The 12,515-nt window shown below is 38.0% G+C and overlaps 1 protein-coding gene across 1 annotated transcript; it reads right to left on the reverse strand.

Annotated features, from left to right (window-relative positions):
- Positions 1–431: 431 nt before the first annotated feature.
- On the reverse strand, positions 432–4,927 carry LOC126629949 (BTB/POZ domain-containing protein At5g03250-like). The gene is made up of 4 exons (XM_050300119.1): positions 4,690–4,927; positions 2,910–2,979; positions 1,456–2,667; positions 432–1,188 (listed from the first exon to the last, which is right to left on the reverse strand). The coding sequence occupies exons 1-4, from the start codon at positions 4,746–4,748 to the stop codon at positions 631–633; spliced, it is 1,899 nt and encodes a 632-aa protein (XP_050156076.1). The 5' UTR covers positions 4,749–4,927; the 3' UTR covers positions 432–630.
- Positions 4,928–12,515: the final 7,588 nt, after the last annotated feature.

Here is a 12,515-nt window from a genome sequence, read left to right on the forward strand (position 1 = left end):
TATGGTAATGATAATAGATTTTGTCATACCAAAAGTTTGGTATAGTAATTGGTACTGGGATTTGAGTACAATAACCATACTGAAACCACCCCTAGTATTGGTTTATATTTCACCTAGACAACTTTTGTAGGTTTCATTTAAAGGTACAACCACATTAGTTAGAATTGAAATGCTACCGAGTTTGAATTTTCCTCTCTTCAACATATACTAGTTAGAGTAAAATAATGTATGAACAAGAAATTTGATTACGAAATTAAAATATCAGGCATAATTGGAAGAAAATAAAATCCCAACATGAACAAAGTGGGAATTTTCAATTTTATTTATCAAGGCGAATAAACAAATAAGTAATTGTTCAATTAATAAAACAATGATTTTGGTGACTGAAATTAAGAAAAGTAAAAAAAATTAGCGTATTGAAGGAACATACATTGGCAGATGAACATAATATAATTGAGAAAGAGAAAATTATATGTAATACAAAAAGTATAATTACAAAGGCATATCCTAGAGCAAACACTACACTAATCATTAAATAAATCGAACAAAAAGGGGTAGGGAAAAAATGAATAAAAAATTATCCCAAAGAAATAAAAACAAAGTTGAATAAAGTGCGAGTTTTTTTAAATATCAATCTCTTAATTTATTATTTTCATAATTTTCATAATTTTGTTTTCCATTCACTGGTGGACCTATGGATGTTGGTTGTTCTTTGGAATTATTGCAGGGTTTGCGTGCTTTTTCTGCATCAGATTTTAACTTGAGCCTCAAACCAAACCTCTTCAAGAATGTGTTCCAACTCCCCTTTGTCTTCACCAGCTTCTCAATCTCTTGCTTCATGCTCAAGCACTCTTTCTCGAGCTCCGAAACTCGTTCCCTCATGTCATCAACTGTTACAAAATGATCGCGCACACGCCGCACAGTGCTAGCTTGAGCAGGTGCCTCATTTCGAGCAAGCGCAAGATTTCTACTTTGGTTTTGTGAGATCTCGAGGTTCTCAGATACAAAGAACCAACCGGAAATTGATGTGCGCAGGCGAAGCTGTTCGAAGAATAGAACTTGGACGATGACGCGAAGCGGTAGCCTCTCATTCTGCGCTGCGTGCGTGCTGGCTTCCAATGAGAGCTTCTGGCAGTTCATGAGCCGGCAGATTTGTTCCCTCTCGGAGTCTGTCAGCCAAGGATGGGCCTGAACTTGAGAAAAATGTAAGCAATGGAATGCTAAGTCAGAAAAAGTTATCAAACAGATTAAGTATGTTGAAGAAGTAATGAAATATGAACATTTCAATGGATGCAATATCCAAAAGTGAAAACATGTTTTCAAGTCCCTGTAGTATCGCAATGTTTCCACTTTCGTTCCTGTATTTTTCAAAAGCAAAACTACAAGAACCAAACATGCGCAGCGCTTAAGTTATCAAATAATCTTGAGTATGAACAGAATTTAGAGGATCTTTACCTTGAGGTATAAATCAATGGCGCGATAAATTCCATCATCTAATGGTCTGGCATATTCCGGGATAACAGCAGCTAGCGACTGAAATTTCTGCTGTTTCAAGTTAACATCAGGTGCAACTTCAGCCAGATATCCATCAATCAGGTTAGCCACCGAGGTTATTGCAGTCAGCGAATGAGAAGCGCCCTCATCAACAATACAGCTAGAAGTATAATCAATCGAATCGCGGTCCATGAGAATGAAGTGGTCAAGAATCCGCTGAATGCAGTCAATATCATATAGGGTCTCCACTGAGTACCCCATGTTTGGTATCAGAAGATCTTTAAGAGCTGCTTGATCCAATTGAGCCCCAACTCGTTTCTCTAAGCTCTCACAACATGATGCACTAGCTTGCAAAATCATAGATGTTCGGAGAAGCCTAAGCAGGAAGTTCGTTGGCACAACGCCCTTCTGATCAGGAAGTAATCCCACAATCTCCTCAAGGAGAGTCATTTGCTCTCCATCAGATGCAGCAGGAACAGTTGATAACGGGGCAGCACGATTTCCATTATGGAAACTCGATTGCCTACCCAACAAGGAAAGGTGCCTCTTTGCATAGTGCATTATGGAGCCAGCCTTCCTCTCTTGGTTCATGCCTCCTAATTCAACTGCTCGAATCAGCCTCTTGAAAAATGGAAACTTAAGAAATGAGACATCTTCATACCACCAATCTTCACTGACTGGATGTGGCTTTGCTGTCGTGCATATTCCATTCCAAAACACCACACCCTCTGAGCTCTGCAAGGCCTTCTTTCCCGACACAGGCCAACTAAATAAACCTGGATCGGCACTCGCTTTCATTGCCAATGAATTGATGCATCTCGAAACAAGATGAAGCTCTTCTGCATGAGGCAAGACCTCTTCGCAGGTTTCAAGTGCTTTAATGGAGTCACTCCAATTGCTGAAGATTTCGTTTAGAAAATCCTCCGCTTGTGTGATGAGGTTTCCCTCTCCATATTCTTCACTCATGCGAAGATGCTCAGCAGCGCACCTTACACTAACTACATTCAACGCGTTCAGTTCTATTCTTACACCGTAACAAAATTTGGCTACCAGCAAAAAAATTTTGGCTCCACCTGGAATGTCATTCAGTTGCACCATGCATTTCTGATCATCCTCGCTAGAAAGTTCTCCAATAATGTTTTCTAGTAATCCACTTCTGGATAGCAACGGAAACTGGTGGATATATCGAACAAAGGTAGAAAAATTACAGCTCATGAGCATAGGCATGAAAGAAAACACAGAGCTGCATATGTAGACATTGGAATAAAATCTACAATAATTTGAGAGGCAAGGTAAAGGATAGGCGTTTAATTTGCAAAACGAACTCCTAGTACTAATATATTGTGTAGAATTCAGAGTTCATAATGAGAAACGAACGAACAACATAATTTTAAGCTTGAACAAGCAAATTTCACCTTGTGGAGATGGAAGGACGTTTCTCCAACTTCAACAATGACATCACTAGCAAGTCCAGTTGAGCAAAGCCTGCCAAAGAGAATACTTATTCTCAAGTACAGAAGACAAAGGACACAGAGGTCGAACTTATTAACAAAAGCATAACTGTTACGTATTTTTAATAGTATGAGAGCAACAAGGAATGCACAAACATTGACATCAATGCAGAAATAATATTTGTCTAGTCGAAGTTTGGTTTTCACTCGTCTATGTCACTTGTGTTACGTTGCCTGAAATCTTTTTCTCTGTATGCTAGTTAGGCTTTCTTTTTTGTAAATCAAGGAGATTGTACATTGATCTCACCACTCAACTCAACTGCTATCGGAAACTTATCTTTTATCCTCAAACAAAAGCCATTGAGGGATCTTCTGACAGAAAATGACGACTAGGATGTGCAGATGTGCATGTAACAATCGCTTCATGAAGCGAGAAGCGAAAGTGGGCAACAGGTATCAAGCAGGCCAGTGACCTCAAAAGGATCAAGGATGAAGGAGTTTTAACAGCAGAGAGCACAAAATTATGTGACAAAAGAATACAAAAATTCAACTTCAACCCCAAACCACATAAAACCCGCCAGGCAAGAAAGCATTAGCAAAAAACTAGCAAGGTTAAGTCATACACTTTATGATATGATGGTGCTATCCACACACCCCTTTTTACACACCCTTCTCAATTTCCGGCCGTTGAATTGATTAATTGACGAGGATCAAATGGCAGAAATTAACAGGGGGTGTTTGAAAAGTAAAAAGAGATGTGTAGATAGCACCATCCTTTTGATATTACTTAAGTCAACAATTTATAGAGAAGTTTGAAACAGATGAATGTAAAGTACATAAAGCATTTGCTCTTAAAAAAACAAGACAGTTTCTTGTCACAATGAATCAAGTCTCGATGTGGAAATTTCTACGGTTCTACAGTTCATAAGACTGAGTCCATGCTTTGCCTTCCTCCCAAACACCAACAATTAATAAAGCAAAAAAATTATACTTCTAAATCTCTCTATGAACTAAATTAATGCATCTTCTTCTAATCCTTGTCTACTCGTGAGACATTCCACATTGTATCTTAGAAGTTGTGCAATGTGCTTAAACAATATCAGTTCACCCTGCAACCACTGGTAATTTTTCTAGCATTTTCACACGGAAACAATTGATTGCAGAACCCGGCTTACATATGACGGATTCCTTTGAGTGGCTTGACAGAAAAATAACAGTGTACAACAGAGTGAAATTTTTTTACAATGCCGGCTAAGGGAAGGAAGGTGCATTACTATAGGAAAGCTTTCTTATGATTAATCATTGGTAAATACATCAGAATACACAATTTACGCATACAATGTGCTGAGTCGCGCGCGAGTACACACTGATGCTCAGTCCACAGTCCGGGATCAATGAAACTGTAAAGCGTATATCCCTCAGCAAATCAAGAGTATTGGTAACCGAAATTAACCATCAATAAATCATCCTCAGTATTAGCAGAAGTCAGTAATTCAACTCACAATGCTTGATTAATTCATAAAACAGTGACAAAAGAAACAACAAAACCCAATTGAGCAATTTTCTACAAGGAACTAACAGGAATGAGAAAATCCCAGAAACCAGAAATTAAAAATGCAAATGTGGTATATATCAATATATGATAAACCCAGCATTCTGAAATCACCATGTTAATACAAATGTGGTAGCAATAAATCGAAACAAAAGCACCAAAACCCAAAAAAAAAAAAAAAAAAAAAGGTACCAAGTTTGGCCATCAAGGTAAAACACTTCAGATTTGGATCCCAGCTTCAAGCACGCCATGTCCGACTCAGTAATCTCACTTTTCTCTCTCTAATATCACTCAAAACAATCCGACGTACCAAACGAGGCCGCTAAGCGTAGAATATCATACAAAAATGTGATGGCAATGATGAAAGGCAGGTTGGAGATGGTCCCGAGTCCAAAGGGGAGGATCTAATCTAAGAGAGATATAATTCAGTTCAGTTGCTGCTGTTACGGGAAAAAGGCATTGTTTGGTGCACCACTCTCTGGAACACTTAATTTTTTTTAATTTTTATTAATTTTTTTTCGTAACTTCCAACGTTGGATGAGTACGTACACTGCAATGGAATATCCGACTTTACTTTTTCTTTAAAAAAAAAAAGGATAACTGCTAGCAAGTCACATTTATTATCTTTTGAGGCGCTGGGAAAACTCACATAGGTATTTCAGTCTTTCCTGGTCACAAGTTTAACTTCCACACCAACAGCGGATTTCGGATCCAAGAACTCCAATTTTTAATTTATATCCGACTGTACTGAACTCATTAAAAAATTTCTAAAGTGCTTCAAATTCTCTGGTGTACAAACACTGTACTGTGTCCATCAAATCATAAATAAAATTATCTTCCCTTTTGTAATATTTTATAAATGGTTACGTTGTTATCCATTTTTTGAATTTGCAATGGTCGACTGTTCTCACCTCTCAACAGTTTATTTTTTGACTTTATGGTTGGTTATTTAATTTCCTAATTCTACCCCCTACTTAGTACTTAGCAAGTTAGCATATAACAAGGATTTATGTTTTGATTTAGGTTAAAATATTATTAGTTCCTAATTGAGAGAAATGTCGATAAATATAGGCCCGTAAAATTAAATATAAAAGATTGGAAGTTTGCTGAAAAACATTACGCTTCACACTTCTATAAGTTTCAAATCAACAAGAATGTATCAATGTAACAATATAAACTTCATAAAAATTTACTCAGAATGTAAGGTGAAAAAAAAAGTTATATTAGCCAAATATTTTGGGCTCAATTTTTTATCTTATTGATAGTAAAAACTTCTATGCCACTAATTGTATACAATTATGTATCACATGATATGTAATAATAGAAATGGACACGTTTTTTTACTACTCACCAATTATAAATGGACAAATAGTGACAAAAATAAACAAATAATTACATACGAAATATCACTCGTTGTATACAAATTATGTATTATGAAATATAATGATAAAAGAATTAAGAACCATAATTATTACATACCAAAATATCACTTGTTGTGTATAAATTATTTATTATTTGACATATAATGATAAAAGAATTAAAAACCTGTTGTAGGCATAATTTACTGAACAATTATGGAGACCATAGAAAGAGGGTGCGGCAATAGTAGAGAGAAGAGAGAGATGTGTAATTGTGAGGTGTGTTTTATTCCACCTCATTGTGCCTTTATTTATAGTAGTATGGAAAATTAATTCCTTACCTTTTTAGGATTACAACTCTTAATAGGTAATCAACTCATAATAGGAATATAAAGAGATATTCCTAGATCTACTAGGATTTACACAATCACATTCCTAATCTAATAGGACTACAACACTCCCCCTTGAATGTGTAAATACTCAAGTAAATAGCGCATCAGGTATTCAACGATAAAGTAAGTACAGTTGATGAAGTTGTCGGCACAATGAGCAAATGCAAGTCTCAAATTAACTAAATAATGTATAAAAAGGTAAAACTCACAAAACCTCGCTATGGTAAAACCCAATGTGGGATAAAAACCCATAGACTAAGGAGAAAAGTGAGAAGTTGCATTAAGTCAAAACTATACGTCTTTTGGATGCAAGTAGAAGAGATCACAAGAGTATGATCAGCCCAGGATAGGTGCCTCGTCAAAACCTAGTTGGGTAGCAAAAACCCAGTGGGAAAAATGCTCTTAATCGTAGAGAAAAAGAGTACATTAAGATCAAGTGAGTATACTTCCGGATACTCTCCCTAAGTTTGACATAACTTCTAAATGAGAACTACAAGCATTACATATGAATAGTTAGGCATACCAATTCCTCGGACAAGCTTCTAGAAGGTTGACTTCAGCAATGATGTCGTGTAAAGGTCGGCAAGGTTGTCTGGGATCTATTTGCATGATTTCAATCTTCTGATGATTTGCTGATGTAGACGCATTATGTCGTGGCATTGACTTCGTTGATGTATCATGACTTGGTCGAGCTGATACATACGGCATACTCTTCATGGATCGTTGTTGTGACTCAACGATTGATGAAAATAGCAAGTACTTTGAATATGCTCAACAAGAATTCCTAAATATGTCTCATGCGTAGTGAAGTGAGGTGAGTCTTGAAACGATTTGAAGATTTTGCAACTTAGGTCATATCGTGGACCTCCAAGATATTGCAATATCCCTAACGGTAAAGACATAACCATTCGGGGATTTTCCCTTGTGCGGGTTTGATAAGTAACCAGCGACAACATAACAAACAAGGCAAGCATCATTCCGAGGATCAGGGGGGTTAGATCTGCTCGAGATGCGTTAGGATTTGCCCAAATTCATAATACCTTCAGGGTACGTCTTTAATACTAATTATGTGGTTACGTGTAGGCACGGTGTTGCATTTTTACCAATAGATCAACAGCGAAGGAGATGTCCTGTCTAATACAATGAGCTAAGTACAACGAAGCACAAAGTTGAACTTAGATATGGAATTTCGAATTCCATAACCTCTTCAAGGGTCTCATTTGCATATAACGTATGGACGATCATAGATATGCTCCAAGATAACACATTTAAGGTGTAATTCGACTGGTAGACCAAGGTACCGTCAGAACCACGCTTGAACTTCAAGTCAAGGCATAAATGAGTTTTCCCAAAATCATTCATCTTAAATTCCATCTTCAAGTGCAAGACAGTTTTCTCAAGCTTTTCTAGAGTCTTAGTGAGATTCTTATTAGCGACATAAACTGTAACTCTAGCAATTCGGAATAAGACTTCATAGTTTAACACACAAGGGCATTCATTCAATCCCTGACTAATCAAATAATCACTTAGACGGGTATACCACATCCACCGGATTGCTTCAATCCATAAGTGAACGCCTCAAACGAGTTCAGAGGGTATTCTGTGGTTTAGAACTATTTGAACAAGTCCATGTAATTCTTCAGGAACTTACATGTAAATCTCCATATCTATATCCTCATGGAGAAAACATTAACCACATTTCATAATGTTGCTATCAATCACAGGACGTTTGAGAGAAACCTTACACCGTAATACATGCATCATATCACACTATTTCATTCATCTCATAACACTTCTTTTCCCACTTGTAACACAACGAGGTTACCTTAGGCAGTGTAGGAACGATAGGTCTAAACCACACTTTGGTAAGGAATTTGATCTGGATTGTAATTTTGGTTGTCCAATCAGTTCTACGTTGTCACTTAATCAACGAAACGCGGTTCGATATCGTCGCTTTTCATTTATGTCGGTAGCTACCATATAAGTAAAAATATCATCGATGGTAATCTCATTTTAATTCCATTTTCTCATCCAAACTAGTATACTGAACCAAGAACTTCAAGTCTCGAGAGTAATCCGGATTAATCTCATGAGATGGAAATGATTTGAGATAGCTATCAAGTATAAATTCATTGTTGTGTCGTGTCTTCCTCTTCTAGGGAAGTAAATCTTACGGACCGAATGATATGTCGTGCTCCAAGCCAAGACAGATTGATTGGTTATTCGCCGGTGTACGGACCGTCCAACAGGGGCGTCCAAACCGTCCAACAGGGGTGGCACACCCTCCAGGGATGTTGACTCGACGTCCATTAAGTACATTTATCCCTGTAGGCATTTTTAAATCTGGTATATAATCTTGTCACTTTAGCTAGATTAGAAGAATGTGTCTGGAGCAACATTCTGAAAGATATAATTCATCGCACTTGCTTATCACACTTGTGGAGTATGGGGATCGAGATGAGACATAGTGGGCAACGTCCACACAACTTCGTGTCGTTCTACAAGAACATTGACGATCTTATCTCCCTCTAACAGCGGGAAGACTGTCTCATTGAAGTGACAACCCGCAAATGAGCGATAAAGAGATCATGTGCAAGGGCTCTGAAAGAGCTAAGGTGAAGGACAATCGTAATCGACAAAGAATCACATCCTTCTTTGAGAACCCAAGTTGGTACGTTGTGGTAGTTCAACTTGGCACATGGAATGCACACCCAAATGCGTAAATACAAAAAACGTCAGGTTTGTACCCAGTAACCAACTGTAACGTCAAAATGGTTGGGTGGCAATGGGCCTCAAGGTAGACCAACATAGCTGCATACAAGATTGCATAACCCTCGGCAAAAACTGAAAACTTAGTGCCAAGGTTCAGGCAATCAATTAAATTACACTTTATGATTGCTATAAGAGGCTGTTTTGGGGTGAACATGGGAATTCGATGTCCAATTATAAACCCAAGAAACATGCAATACTTTATCGAAAATCGTCGATATAAACTCTCCAACATTATCCAGTCTCCCAGACTTTAAGGAATAAGTAGGGTGGTGAACCCTTAATCGGCCAGGGGGTTTAGCAGCAATGTATGTGGACAAACATGTGACCAGTTTGTCGATTCATCAACCAAAACCATAGGTATTTATATGGTTCGTAATGGTTCGTATTTTGGTTAGATTAGTTCACATATATTCCCTTAAATTCACTATGAAAAGATGATCGTTTCATATCTTTGCTAGGAATGATTTGGAAAATCAATTTCTCAAACGAGCAGGCTTGGCAAAGTGTGCTTGTAAGCACAAGATCCTTACTTCAGGTAAGGAGATGCTTTATGACATCATTGTTCGACATAATTGTCCCAAATGGTCGTGCCAAAGCAAGTAAATTGGTCAAATCACCTAGCTCTAAGCCGACCACATGTGGCGTGTTCCCAGTTATGAGGCAGCCCATTGGCCCCTAAAACAAAGCTTCAGGCTCATTTTTGGAGGTGGTACAAAGATATTCTACTCTATTTTCTTTAGTGGTTTCATTTATGATCATTGTCATCTTAAATATCCTTAAGAAAACTCAACGACATTCTTCCGAAACGAATAGAGTATAAGGCCTTTGACATGGTAATTCAGTACCATTTATACGAGGAGCGTGCCAATACTCTTAATCAGGTTGGATAGACCTAAAGTCGTTGCTAGAGATGTGATTCAGGTGTAAAGTTAGTGTGCGTAGTATCGTATTCATCCAGACAACTAACTTTCCCACATTCGTACCTAATCATGTGTTTAATTGAATTTGGTCATATGTATACAAGAAACATGATCCAATTAACTCGTATTCGATGACAATATCAATAAGATTATCCATAATGAAAAACAAACACCAAACTTGAATCCAAGAACATGGAAAAATGTTCACAAAGTAAACCAAAGTTACTAAGGGGATTTGGCCAACAAGGCCATTCATTTCAAAATTCTGCTCTTCCAACGGTGTTTGGTGCAGCAAAATTAGTCTCACAAATTGACTACGAGAATGGTACTTCTTAATGACATTGGTATACGTACGAACATGTGCATAACCAATAATCTATTCCATCGAGACGGAAGTAGATTCTATAGGGTTGAGGTTCGGGAATAATATCCCTTATTCTTGAAGTTTTAGGTTTTAGATGCCAAGGATCATGCTTCGGGTATGATGCCACACCTTGGTAGGCCCTGATTCTACCATATGTTGTAAAAACAAACTCGAAATTGGATGGTGAGAGAGACAGACCCCGAATTGGGTTTGGTAGGCTTAAGCTGAAGCTAGAGGGGTCTGTTCGGTAGGTTTTTGCTGAAGCAGAGTAGTACCATTCAATGCATCTTTGCTGAAGCAAAGCATGCCCTTCAGTGCATCCCTGCCGAAGCAATACTCACCATTTGGTAGGCTTTGACCGAACTGGGTTAAGTCATTCGGTAAACTCTAATCGAACTGGGTCTATAACGTTCGCTAGACTCCAGCCAAAGCTGTGTCTATACCGTTCTCTCATGCTTGTGGTAGTAATCAGATCCGAGAATTTGGTAAACTTCCGCTTTCTACACTACTGCCTCGGGATGGAGTTAGAAACATGGAAAAACGAGAAAACGTATTCTCCAGCCAAAATTCTATCAGATTTATAAACTTCAGAATCATACTCATTCATGGACATAATCATGGTGTGCTTCAAGCAATATCTCACATGATCAGACGATCTGTAAGAGCGAGCCAAAGAGCCATGGAATCCTTGTTCGGGAGGTACTTCCATTTGTAATGCTTCAGGCATAAGTCTTCGAATAAAGATCATGGCGGAGGCTTATTCAGCTCTTCCATGCCATTATTGACTACAATGGTTTCTCAGCTTCTTGATAGTCAAGTGGAGATTCACATCTTGTACCCCACATAAAGTGGTTTCTATTAGAAACGTCTAAATAAAGGAAATCAAACTTGTGACAGTTCGACAATCCACTGAATTGGAGGGAACAAGATTGTGATTGGTGCTATGGGAATGAATCATCCATAAGCATCAAAGTTAGAACATTCGAGTTCTAAGACATGGTTTTCATGAAAAACATCGGGTTTTCATGGGTGTATTGTTTTATAAAAACTTCGGATTTCAAATGCACTAAATTTGAAACTACAAGTTCAATTTAGTTTATGAACGTTTAGTCCATAAAAGAGACGTTCATGCAAGAACACATAATGCAATATGCTGATTTAAGTGTAATGGATTTGAGTTGCTTCGGGAACTCAAGTGTGAGCGCTTCAGGACTACGAAATGATGCCAACGGTTCAAAGAAGATAAATAAATTATTGAATCGTTAATGTCCAAAAGTGAGATTCAAGCCAATAATTTTGGATTAATTGTCAAATTAATGGACTGCAGGTTACTTTTAATTAATTCAATAGATTGGGACCATTCTGAGTCGATCGTAGAAGCAAAATAATGACATTGGATCATATTCACTTTAGATGGCTTCGGGCCAAATAATTAAGAAAATATAGCCTAGTATGGCTTTAACCAAAAACGTCCAAAAAATATTTGGGTATGGTTATGAAGCGGGAATGCTAAAAACAGGACATTGGGTTCGAAAAAAATCACAACCCAACACGTGTGGGCTGGTTATGTGAGGTACGGCCTGCAGCAAGCTACAGGCCTTGGGCTACATAACACGGCTGCACAACAGCCCAAAAAAACACTCAAGTTATAAGCTTCTAGCAGAGGAAAGCAAGCCCAATAGGGCTTTGAGGGAAAGATACCTCAGCCTTAGCTAGGTGTGGGTTAAGTGCACAGGAAAAGCCCAGCTGTGCTAGCTTGGTCTTGGTGAAGGCCAGAGTGTGATAGGCCCAACAAAAAAAATAGCTGATATGTGGGCCAAAAGCTGCAGGCCTTCAGTAAGAAGCCCAGACGTGTCTGGTTCTCACACATATGCAACAAGCCCAAAAAGACTGCTGCCTCACGGTTCCAACGTCCAAGCCTCGAGTAGCAGGCTTAGCATATGGTGAGGTCGGCGTGGTGGCACAACTCCAGGCCGCGGCTTAGTCGTAGATTTCCCAAATTTAAATTTCCCCTTTTTATTTTTTTGAATTGTAGGGTTTGTAAAAAAAACCAAAATTGCTTCTATTTTCTTTCAATTTTTTTACTCACAAATTCCACATAGCGATTTTATAATTGTGTAATGCATGAATGTGTGTGTGTGTGTGTGTGTGTGTGTATTGACAAATATATGAAACATATGCAATATATATATCGGAAGGTAAATATAAATGT

Source organism: Malus sylvestris, chromosome 7 (genome assembly GCF_916048215.2).
Source record: "Malus sylvestris chromosome 7, drMalSylv7.2, whole genome shotgun sequence".
Classification (NCBI taxonomy): domain Eukaryota; kingdom Viridiplantae; phylum Streptophyta; class Magnoliopsida; order Rosales; family Rosaceae; genus Malus; species Malus sylvestris.